Source organism: Vulpes lagopus, chromosome 10 (genome assembly GCF_018345385.1).
Source record: "Vulpes lagopus strain Blue_001 chromosome 10, ASM1834538v1, whole genome shotgun sequence".
Lineage (NCBI taxonomy): Eukaryota > Metazoa > Chordata > Mammalia > Carnivora > Canidae > Vulpes > Vulpes lagopus.
In genome coordinates, this window is record NC_054833.1 from 38,842,626 (window position 1) to 38,855,179 (window position 12,554).

Genomic DNA, 12,554 nt, shown 5'->3' on the forward strand with positions numbered 1-12,554 from the left:
TCATATAAAAAGCCCAAACAAGATGAACGCATCTGTACCTCACAGTTGATTTTTTCTCCATATCCCGTGAAGGCTGGAGCCTGGAGGAACTCCCAGGTACCCCCTTTGTCAAAGGTGATGACTGATCGCATGTTCTCCTCATTCATCGAACCGTTAATCAGAGTAGCGATATAGACTCCTTGTAACCCCTCCACACGGTGGAAGTCAGCAAATGGCTCATTTGCAAAATACCTACAGTAAGAGAAAATAAGCAGCTGTGAACCTGAACTGATATTTCCTTGGTATGTTTTTATTATAAATAACGTAAAATTTAACTGTGTTAAAGTACAGAATTCAGTGGCATTACATACATTCACAATGCTGTGTTGTACCGGTGTCATGATCTAGTTCCAGAACATTTTCATCATCTCAAGAAAAAACCCAGTACCCACTGGCAGTCATCCCCCCTCTTCCCTGCCCACCCCAGGCCCTGGCCACCACTACTCAGTTTTCTGTGGCTGAATTGGCCTAATCTGTGTATTTGACATACATGGAAGTGTGCCTTTTTATGGTCACTTTTGTACAGCGTAATGTGTCCAAGGTTCACCCATACTGTAGCACAAATCAGTAGTTCATTCTTATTTACAGATAAGTAACCTTTTTTTTTAAGATTGTATTTATTTATTCATGAGAGACCCAGAGAGAGAGAGAGAGAGGCAGAGATACAGGCAGAGGGAGAAGCAGGCTCCATGCAGGGAGCCTGACGTGGGACTTGATCCCGAGACTCCAGGATCACGCCCTGAGCCGAAGGCAGATGCTCAACCACTGAGCCACCCAGGCGTCCCGTCCCTCTTTTTTTTTTTAAACGTGATTGTGTTTTAACTTTGAAGGTCAAGATGCTTATCAGATCAATAACTCTTCATGGGGAGTGACTACATGCTGACTACAACACACAGACGTGATGAGAGGCACATCTATCTCTTCCCTGACAGATTCACCCCAAATCTTCCAGCGAGCCTCGACAAACAGGAAACAGTAAGCCAGACTTGCCAGACACCAATCGAAGCGCCAGAGCTTATAAACTGCAGGAATCCAGCGCTAAGGGATACACAGCCACTGGCCACACACTGACAATTAATTATCCAACACCCTGTTCAGGGAGAAGCCCATAGGGTTCCTGTCAGAATGCACAGCAGAACCCCAACCCCAGGAAGCCATACATAGAGCAAGGAAGGTTCTAGAAGCTTGAGGTTATACTTTTTACCAATGAAGCAGAGAATGAGGCCTTCCCAGGGCCTTAACTACTATGCCAGGGTACCTATTTCACTGGGAAGCAGCTTTGCCCCGAAATGGTACACACGTCACAGATGGAACAGATCTCTGAGAAGTGCTAACCAGAGTTCCCACGTGGTTTTCAAAACTGGAAGTGTGTCCTTTATTTAGAAGGGTTCTGAGCCACCAGGCTTGGTTAAAAAAATTTATTAAAGCATAGAACTGCTTTTTTCCATTATCCACTCTACAAATCTCGAGCTGGATGAGTTCAGACAGAAGCACACTCACTACAAGCTCTGAGGAAGAAAAAGAAAATTTTTAAAAAGCACTGACAAAGCTACTTCAGATGGAGAGACTGAGCAAAATCCTATATCAAATGCTGGCACTGAGTGAGGGACGCCTGGGTGGCTCCGTGGTTGAGCACCTGCCTTCAGCTCAGGGCATGATCCCAGGGTCTGGGGATCGAGTCCCATATCAGGGTCCCCAAGGGAGCCTGCTTCTCCCTCTGCCTGTGTCTCTCCACCTCTCTCTCTCTCTCTCTCTCTCTCTCTCTCTCTCTGGGTCTCTCATGAATAGATAAAATCTAAAAAAATAAAAAATAAAAAAATCCTAAATAAGATGGTGGCAATGAAACCAAACATTCTGACACGCGGTTTCCTCGGGTCTCCTGGAGGTATTTTTCTTTGCTTCTTTAGAAATCAGTTGCAGCTCTGTCAGCCACCCGCTCTTATCGACCTCAGCAACCCTGAGTTAGATGCCATCATCATGAAGCCACCACCATCAGGTTGACTGTCACTCTCCTGGATTTCTGCCTTTTGGTTCCAAGCAGAAACCTGTCTATGCCTGTCAGTGCCCCAGTGGCCCTGCAATGATTCATCTCACCGTAGGTGCCCTCTCTTTGTCCGTTTTCCTACATTTCCACTCGCCAGCGCACCCAGGCCCCTGAGCCACTCTCCTGCAGAGCCCACGCCCGCCTCGCCCCTCGCAGAGGCCCCGCCGGGCCCAACATCTCATCCCCACATCTGGTCCTCCATCCAGACACTGCTTTCCAGGAGATTTCTGCTCGACACATCTCACCGATGCCAGGGGCACCCCCAGTTAAGGATTCTACTCCAGGTCTCTAAGTAAATTAGGACTGCTTCCTTGGCACCACACTTTCCTATTGAGTTCAAAGAACAACTCATTTCAAATAACACAGAAGTGTTATGTGGGTTTTTTTGGGTTTTGGTTTTTTTTTTTAATCAGCCTGCCCACGCAATCTAATTCACCCTTAGCCTATCTCATCTTGCTGAGATGCAGAAGCAGGTGACAAAAGTTCACTCAAATGAGCACAACTGAGCATCTCCAGTCCTGAGATTAAGCCTGAAGTAAACAAGAAGAAGGCTGAGCCCATGCTGGTCTGTGAATGTAGACATAAATCTCTTTCCAGTTTCCTAACTGGATTGGGCACTCGGGCCGGGCACGAGCGACCTTCATCACCACGTAAAGGGCCGTGTGCATACATGAGAGGGCCATATGGTCACATAAGTGAGCTTCCTGCTTCCTGGGGAGCTTCTCTCCAAGACTTCTGGCTGCCCTGTCACAAGACAGTCATCCTGAACACCCGACAAACGCAGAGGATACAGAAACCTTTGGCAAGCTGTGATTTATCCACTCCACGGCTCTCAAAGGTGGGGGGAAAAAATCAGAGGCTGGGAAAGGCTTAAGGAATCATGGCTCATAATTCTAATTATAAAAAAAGTAAGCAGAATATTATTCACCAGTACAAAGGAATGAAGCACACACACACACACACACACACACACACACACACACACACACGGACGAACCCTGAACACATTATGCAAGCTCCAAGACCAACCCAAAGGTCACTTATTATGCTACGATTCTGTTTACACAGTATACCTGGAGAAGGTAAATCCCCAGAGACAGAAAGGACATTAGTGGCTGCCAGGGGCTGCAGGGAGGACAGACTGGGACCAGAAACTGCTTAGTGGGTAAGGGGTTCTCTTTTGGGGAAGTGAAAATGTTTTGGAAATAGATTAAAGCTGGTGGTTGCTTGCACAACGCCGCGAATGCCCTAAATGCCACCGGGCTGTTCACTTTAAAATGGCTCGGCTAATGTCATGTGAATTTCACCCCAATAAATTACTTAAAATAACAAACAAACAAAAAGCAAAGACACAGGAGCCAGCCCAAAGACGCTGCCACTGACCAAACCAGAAAAACCTGAGGCTGAATCATGGTAGGAATGGTTTACAACACATTAACTCACACTGAATAATAAATAACTCATGCGTCTATACTGGCAGGGGTGTGGGGAGGCATAAAATAGGACATACCTCTGAAAGAGCCGAAACAGGGCATGCAAAGGCACTGTCAGGGACCAGAAAGTTCTCCCCTTGGGGATCCAACAGGCATCTCCAAGCTGGTGAATCCGAACCCGAGGCCCTGCCCTTTCCCCAGACACCTGCTCCTCGCGCAGCTCCCCCTGACCTCCTGACGCCCGGACTCAGCCCACGGCCGTCATTCTGCCCACTGCTCAGCCCAAGCAGCCGTGGGCCCCGGACTCACCAAGCCAAGCAGCAAATCTACCAGCAAACGATCAGAATTTGCCCATCTCCATCATCTCTGCTGCTACTGCCCTGGGCCCTGCCGACAGCAAGGCCAGCCTGGGTCTCTAGCACTGTCACGGCCAGGCGCCCTGCTTCTTCCATTCTCGCACGCCGCCGGCAGTCTACTCTGCACACAGCACTGAGCCCGGCTTCTTTAGAAGACAGGTCACCTGAGTATTCGTCTGAAACTACTCGTAATATTGTCCATGTTTCAAGTTCTTTCCTTTACGTAACGTGGGGTCACAATTTTTTTAAATGGTTAAAAAAATGTAACAGGTTAAATCAGATGATGTCCATCTTCTGGTCAAAACCCTCCATATTCTGCTTAGAAGGAAAAAAGGAAATTTCTTCCATGCCCTTGAAGGCCTTATACAATCTGAGCCCTGCTCTCCTGGATCCTATCTCCTAGAAGATGTTCTCAATCTCTCTCTCTCTCCTCTTCCAGCTGTTGGAGCCACCCTGGCTCTACACCGCTCCTAAAATATATCCAACCTCAGAATCTCTGAGCATGCTGTTCCCTCTGCCACAGCACCCTTCCCCAGGGCCTCCGAGCATGCTGTTCCCTCTGCCACAGTGCCCTTCCCCAGGCCCTCCAAGCATGCTGTTCCCTCTTTCTGCTCATGTGACTCAGGACCTACTGAAATGTCACTGTCGTAGAACAGCCTTCCATGGCCAGCCTGTATAAATAACATGCTCTTAATCCCCTGTCCTCTTAACTTGGTTCACTCTGCCTCCCAGCCCTCGCCACCAACAGGCAAACTACGTATTTGTTTCCGTCCTGTCTTCCCCCAATGAGAACAAAAGCCCCATGGAATAAGGACCCTGTTTTGACTTTTCATTGCTGGACATATTATCTCATTGCTGTGCCTGGAACAAGGGCTGGCACAGAGCAGCAGCGTCCTTGTCAAAAGAAATGGGGACTGAATAAATCACCAGCATGACGAGAGACCTTGGACGGCAGTGTCACGCCCTGTGACCTGGTGGTCACGGCTTCAGAGCCAGGCCTTGCTGCGCACCAGCCAGCTCCACCAGACGGCTCTTGCCAAGAGCAGAGTGATCCTCATCACAGTCAGACGTCTCACAGAAGACTGGCTTATCGCATGACAAGCAAGAATGAATGGACTCTAGCTCCCAAGGGTCACGGGGTCACCCACGGAGCAATATTTGCAATTACAGTAAGAAAAAAAAAATGTCAATTAACCTGCCTTACTTAGAGGCAAGTCTGCCATCGCTCTCCCCATGCCAGCTTGCCCCGAGCTGACCCCTGTCCAAGTGCCTTTTCCCACCAGCTCAGAGACCCCAAGCCAGATAACTGAAGGAAAGGAACCCAGGGAGTGGCTGACACAGGGCCTGTGACTCCAAATGTCACCCAGAGCAGCCATGCTCAGCCTTGGCATCCCATCCAAATCACCTGGAGGGCTTTTTAAAATCTTCACAGCCCAACCACACCCCCAATTGCTGAAGCCATGCCACAAGCCAGCCGCGGGCATTCTGGAAACTCGCCAGTTGAACCCAAAAGTGCAGCTAATGTTGCAAAACACCCAACCTGAGGGTGCTGGTTGCTCTGATGTAAAAGCGAGGGAGGGACTTACGGTTTCCTTACCTCACCAACGTGTCACCGCCTGCCCCTCCTGGGCTGTAATAGAGCACGTTCTCCAGGGACAAGGAGAATTTCAGCCCCTCTGCCTCTGAGATGTATAAGTTGGTGCGGTTGTTACTATGACTGACACATACAAACACCTGGTCCTCGGAGGCATCTGCGATGTAATATTCCTTTGGAATCGAAAGTCAAAACATATACAAGTCAAAAACCACACATGCACAGTGGACTTTTCCCTATGCACACTGAAGTAATGACTTCCAAATGTCCCAGTGACAGGGACAGGCCCAGAGCCCGCAGACACCTTCCCAAATCTTGGTAAAGCCTAGCCAATTTTCTTTTTGGAGGAGGTAAGGCTGCCCTGTAACTGGAACAAGCTGCTTACTGGCAAATGGGGCCCCAAAGAGGGGACCACCAAACCCCACAAATGACCTAAAAACTTCATTTTGGTTCATGACATCTTTTTCTCATGAGGTGCATCAATAGTATGTATTATAATATCCATTAATGTGCATTTCCTTTCCTTTCATTCTCTCTAAGGTACTAAAGAAAGGTGGAAGCCATAAAAAGCAAAGCACTGACAAGAATGTTCTCCCCATGAGCTACCAACCTTCCAGCACACCGACTGTCAGTGGCAAGGCCTTCAAATGCCACCTCCTGCCTGTGGTGGCGTCTCTGATGACGCCAGCCCACACTGTCTTTCCCACTGATCTCTACGCTCTAATACACACATACCGTAGCTAAGCATTTGACATGAATGTATATATATGGTTTCTCCTCTGCTTGTTTCTCTGTGTCTCCAATGTATGTGTTTCTAAAAGGATGGGACCCAGCTTTTATCCCCTTTTGGAATCTAGCCACCTGTAAGCAACAGAGCAGGTATTGCACGAATAACTCATGGTCACCAGCTCTCCATTCCTTCGGGACAGCACACTGAGGGCCCACTGACTCTGGTCCCAAACCTGTCTGCCAGTCTGTCTCCACATAAAGCAAATTAAGACTCCCATTCAGCTGCACTTCAAATAGTGAAGAGGGAAAAAACAGACCAAGGTGCCCAAAGCCTAATGGTTCCCTCTATGGAACTGTCTAGAAAGTGATCGCAGGGAGCCTCCATCAATGACCTACCCAGCATGATGAGCACTGAGTGTTACACTGCATGTTGGCAAATTGAACTTTAAAAAAATTTTTTTAATTAAAATAAATAAGAAATAAAAGAAGATTCAAATAAAAAAAAAATTTTTTAAAAGGCTCTACCCAGAAGGATATCCCAGCAACACCCTTCCCCTGACCCCTGCATATGGAAACTAACTCTTTTGTCCACCCCCAAGCAGACCCCACTCACATTAATAGGATGTCTTGTAACAAACTGGGCTGCTCGCATGGGCTTCCTGTCAAAGGACACCCAGAGCTGGACAGAAGCTGGCTGTAGACCGCCCAGAAGATGCTGCCAAGGAAGAGGAGGGAAAAAAAAAAAAAGTTAATGGTGCCACACTACAGCCACTCAAAGTAAGAGAAGATGGAAACAGGAAAGTCAGACCCCTCTGATTCTACCAGAAACACAAAACACAGGGTAACTGCAAATGCACATTTTTTGCAAAGTCCGTGTTCCCTCCACAGCTTGGGCTGCACTCGTTTGATCCCCAACATCCAATCTGCAACAGGTATTAGATACTCCCGAGGAAGGACAGACAGTACCGCGGCCCAACTGGGCGTGGGAGGAGGTAGGGGGCTGAACCTAGCAGCCCCCGCACCCACACAGGCTGAGGTCAGCCACACACCGAGCATGTAAAACCCATTCCCATGTTCTTTCCCCTCCCGTTTTCAGGGGACGAGGATACTCGAATTAAAGGGCTTTAACCTGCACAAAGAGCTGAGGGAATTTTTACCGGTTCTCTTTTGCAACCTTCTAATACTTCTCATTGATGAACGTTTTTCCTAGAGTGTGTTTTCTTTGCTAGGGCATAGGGCATGCCACACAATGTTGGCTACATCACACTGCGTTTTAGAAATACTAAAGCACAGCTGGAGTCTCGAAAATGTGTATAAAAGCATTAGATTAAAGAGCTGGCTGTACCACCTCAGGAAATCACTAAACGTCTCTAGGTCTCAATTTACTCATCTACAAAAATGAGAAGCTGATTAGGATCAGGGCTTCTCTCTGTATGGGTTTCAATGGTCCAGGAACCCTATAAATACATATGCAAACCATGTGTATAGATGCACTCATTCATCCTGCCGGGAAGGGCACACAATCTTTACCAGATTCTCAAAAGGGTTGATGATTCAAAAAAGGGTAAGAGCCACCATAAAGGCTCAGTGTGGGTTTTTCCAGCTCTAAAAGTATGGGACTGGGATGCCTGGGTGGCTCGGTCGTTGAGCATCTATCTTCAGCTCAGGTTGTGATCCTGGGGTCCTGGGATCAAGAGCCACATCAGGCTTTCCACAGGGAGCCTGCTTCTCCCCTCTGCATGTGTCTCTGCCTCTCTCTCTCTGAGTCTCTCACAAATAAATAATAAAATCTTTTAAATAAATAAAGTATGGGATTGAGAACTGAAGGTAAATTTTGCACAACTAGCTGGACAGAAAGGGATACAAGCCTTCACATGTACATAATCACACACGCGACTACTAAGCTTATCAGAATGTTGAGATTCCCAGCCAGAATGGGTTCATTTTGCTTCATATACCCTTGACCGTGTTGCTACTGTTTACTACACACTTTAAATTCTTAAAGTAAGAAACATCTCAATTTCTCTTAACTATAACACAAATGAAACCCATGTGCTAAAATATGCCCAATAAATACTATGTGAAGAGCAAGGGGAGGAACATGAAGTTACTCTTGACTCATCTGAGTACTGTGTGTGTGTATATCCATATATACACACACACACACACACATATATATATATATATACACATATATATATATGTTAAATGGTTAAAATTAGTTTGTTTGAAAGAGGCCAGGTAGAGAGGTACAAAAGACTGCCTTTCCAAAATGGCACACTGAAAACCATGTTAATAGCTTGTACTAAGTATGGGGCCATAGGAAACGATGGATCTATTAAAAACATAAAACATATTACCTAAATGAGAAAACATTGCCCAGCAAGACTGTTAGGCATAGATTCCAAAAGCCCTCAAGTCAATAAAATTTTATAGCTATTTATAAAGGTCAGAGGATCCGTTTAAGTTACCCTATATAAATCCCTATAAATATATGTGAATACACAGATGTCAGTTGAAACATACACTTTCATGCTTTATATTTTTTCACTACTATCCCACTGTGGTTATACCTTAGAAAGGAGTCACTTTTCTCAGTGACACTGGGGCCATGATTAGTTAAGTTTTGTGGGGTTTTTTAATATTTTATTTATTTATTCATGAGAGAGACACACTCCTCCTCTCTGCGGGGAGCCCGATGTGGGACTCAATCTCAGGACCCTGGGATCATGCCCTGAGCCGAAGGCAGATGCTCAACCACTGAGCCACCCAGGTGCCCCTAGTTAAGCATTCTTAGTGAGTGCTCTTGGGTGGCATGAGAATGGAGAATTCATACCAAGGCCAGTCTTCCTCCACAAATGCAAAAGTCACAGAGTACAAAAGTCATAAGAAGTCTCAAAACAAACCAAAAAGCAACAACTATAAGAAGGGAAGGGGAGGGGAGGGGGAAGGGGAGGAGAGGGGAGGGGAGGGAAGGGAAGGGAGAAAAGAAAAAGAAACCTTAAAACACATCCATCCCACTTCCTTCCAGGACAATCATTCCTAAGCCTGGACAATTCGGGCTCACTCCTAAGAAGTGATACTTTCTCGCCACCAAGAAACATTAAAAATTACGAGCACCTGGGTGGCTCAGTCAGTTTAGCATTTGCCTTCAGCTCAGGTCATGATCCCAGGGTCCCGGGATCAAGCCCCATGTCAGGCTCCCTGCTCATGGAGAGCCTGCTTCTCCCTCTCCTCCTCCCCATTCCTGCTCTCTCTCGCTATCTCTTTCTAATAAATAAAATCCTAAAAAAAATTAACAATTAAACTGTGGCACACTATGGACTGTCAAATAGATGTATCATTAGCCCCTAATATTTTTCCTTAACAAACCATGGGGTTTTGTGGCTGCTGAGTTTCTCTTAATCACAATTATAAAAGTAAAACGTGCTCATAAGAAAGAAACATCCAACAGTACAGACAGGGGTGAGGTAGAATGCAGAACCTCAGCTCCCAACCCTCCACTCTCTCCTCCTGCCCGACCCTCCAGAAAGTAACAGCTTACCAACGCTCTGCTGGTAACAGGCTCTCATGGGGTCTTTCAGAAGTGTTCTGTGCCATCACACCTGAGCATATTTATATGGTGACAGATAATGCTACACGTACCCAACATCCATTATCCTTCCTCCTTAGCAACAAGACCTTGACCGCCACCCCAAATAAGCCACTGGGGTTCTCTAAGTGCAGCCACATGACTGAGTTCTAAGCAGTAATTGTAAACCTAAGTGGTGTGTTGGTTTCTAAGAAGGCTGCTGAGAGACTTCATCAGTGGGAAGGGGTCCTATTTGGCCTCTCTCTCCTTACTCTAACTCCCATAAAGACTCAAAGGCTAGTATAGATATTCTGGACCAAGAAGGAACCCTGAGAATGGAAATCATTAGGTTTGTGGAACAGACAGAGGCCTAGGTCCCCAATAACACCAGGGCACCCACATACCAGCCGTAGTTTGGCTACCAATAGGCAGCCCTGAGGAGAGAAAAGTATGTTTCTGTATTCACTAAGGCACTTCTATTTCTAGTCCATTACCAGTAATCAAACACAATGCTAATTTGATAACATTTGCAATTTTATTTTCCACATACAACGCAGATCGTGATAGAAATGTTGTTATGCCATTCAACTTTCTTCACTCATAGAGTCTCTTGGACATCTTCTGTTTAACAGCTCATGGGCACTGACATATTTTCCAGAAACATTCTTCAGTGGACATGCTTGTATATGTTACCTTTTTTGGAAGTACACAAGAATATCTGTAGGATGCCATTCTCAAAACCACTAGATCAAAATTTTCAGTTTTGACAGAATAAACAGCCTTCCTGAAAGGTGATACCAGTTAATACAGCTCCCAGCACAATACTTTCGCCAGCATCCAAAGAGTTATTTAAACGTTTCAAGTTATGCCAATATTACAGGGTCTGAGAATCTGTGATAAGATTTTTTTTATTTGGTGTTTTCATCCTGATAAGGAAACATAAATTAATATAAGAATCTGAATAATCTGAATTTCAGAATGTGCATTTATGCTTACGTTTGAGATTATATCAAAGGAAATGAGAGGTCAAGGAGAAAAGAGCAGAGAGAACTAAATAAATGACACATTCTTGCCAAGTGAAGGCCACAGGATGTCACAGTGAGCTCTTCAATCAAACATTTCACGGAGAAAAGTGGCCGGAGAATGAGGGACTCCAAAGCACGTGGGGGACAAGGACCCCAGTTCAGAAGCACTGGGGCTCTAGCATCCATTGCCACCTTCCCCTCTGAAGCAGTGAAGGATCAGCAAAACATCATCATCCACGTTAACGTCGTTTATGCTAAAATATTTATAGATAATGTTTTACAGATATTTTATATATATGTATTTATGACTTGCTTTAATATATCCCAAGAAAAGGGGTGCCTGGGTGGCTCAGCCGGGTAAATGTCTGACTCCTGATCTAAGCTCAGGTCTTGCTCTTGGGGTTGTGAGATCGAGCCCTACATTGGGGTCCATGCTGAGTGGGGAGCCTACTTAAAAAAATAATACTAATAATAAAATAAACCATTCCAAGAAAAAAATAAGTAGGTTACACAGCTGAAAAGAGATTAACAAATGTAAATAGTATTGAGGCTGAATGAGGGCACCTACGGAGGTCCTATAAGTATAAACTGTTCTTTTACATAGATTTGAAAACATCCATAATAAAAAGTTTTAGGGGCGCCTAGGTGGCTCAGCAGGTTGAGCATCTGCCTTCAGCTCAGGTCATGATCTTGGCATCCTGGGGTAGAGCCCTGGAATTGAGCTCTGCACTCAGCAGGGAGTCTGCTTCTCCCTCTCCCTCTGCCCCTCCTCCTGTTCGTGCTCTCTCTCTCTCCCTCTCTCTCAAATAAATAAAATCTTTAAAAAAAGAAAAAGTTCTACAAAGTTAGTATTAATTGGGAGCGCATCCAGAATGGCAGAGGAAGGAACTCAAAATCCACTCCTCTGAAAAGCAACAAGAACCCCAACCAAAGTTCTCAAAGTCAACTTTTTCACAATTCTAAAAGTTAAATAAAGGCTTGCCAAAACCCAAGGAGCACTTATTGGAAATCAGTGGCAAAGCTCAGCAAGAAGAGGCAACTTTGTGGCCTCAATCCCATCCCCTTCTCCCTAGCTCTGCAGCAGCCTTAGAAACCCACAGCCTGGCAGCTCCAAGAACTGGGAAGACCAGCAGCCCCGGAGCCACTGAAGGGGACAGATGACTGCCACAGCTAGCTTGAAAACTGCATTCTCGGGTCTTCTCTCCATATAACCTGACTCAGCTCACTGTACCAACAGACCGACAGCCAAGCCGTTTGTGGGAAACAGTGACAAATGGCAGACGTTTAACATCACAGCTGCTGGCAAGACATGACCACCTGGAGCTCATGGAAGGCTAAGAAGCCTGAAAGGAGGGATTCCTGGGTGGCTCAGCGGTTCAGCGCCTGCCTTTGGCCCAGGGCGTGATCCTGGAGTCTCAGGATCGAGTCCCACATCTGGCTCTTGGCATGGAGCCTGCTTCTCCCTCTGCCTGTGTCTCTGCCTCTCTCTCTCTCTATGTCTATCATGAATAAATAAATAAAATCTTTAAAAATAAAAAAAAAGAAGCCTGAAAGGAAAAGCTGGGGCAGTAAATGCCCAGAAGAGGCTTCGATAAGCTCTGAAATATCCCAGGGAACCTACTAGGTCTCCACGCAAGAGGTGTGAGTCTGCTCAGGAGAGAAGCAATAAGGGCCTCATCTCTCATGGCCAGGTAATCACCTGGAGGCTCTACAGAAGCAGGAACCGAAGGCTAAGGTAGAGTTGTGGATGGCCAGACCACAAG

The 12,554-nt window shown here is 46.0% G+C and overlaps 1 protein-coding gene across 2 annotated transcripts in view; it reads right to left on the bottom strand.

Moving 5' to 3' along the window:
• SORL1 (sortilin related receptor 1) overlaps positions 1-12,554 on the bottom strand; it is a 154,401-nt gene that overhangs the window by 100,076 nt on the left and 41,771 nt on the right. Inside the window, exons 7-9 of one of the 2 annotated variants that reach the window (XM_041770729.1) lie at positions 6,809-6,910; positions 5,470-5,639; positions 39-231 (exon numbers count right to left, since the gene is read on the bottom strand). In XM_041770729.1, the coding sequence (XP_041626663.1) occupies positions 39-231; positions 5,470-5,639; positions 6,809-6,910 (465 nt within the window). Of the gene's footprint in view, positions 1-38; positions 232-3,825; positions 3,982-5,469; positions 5,640-6,808; positions 6,911-12,554 lie in introns of those variants that run through there. The other variant, XM_041770730.1, reaches the window with a different exon arrangement.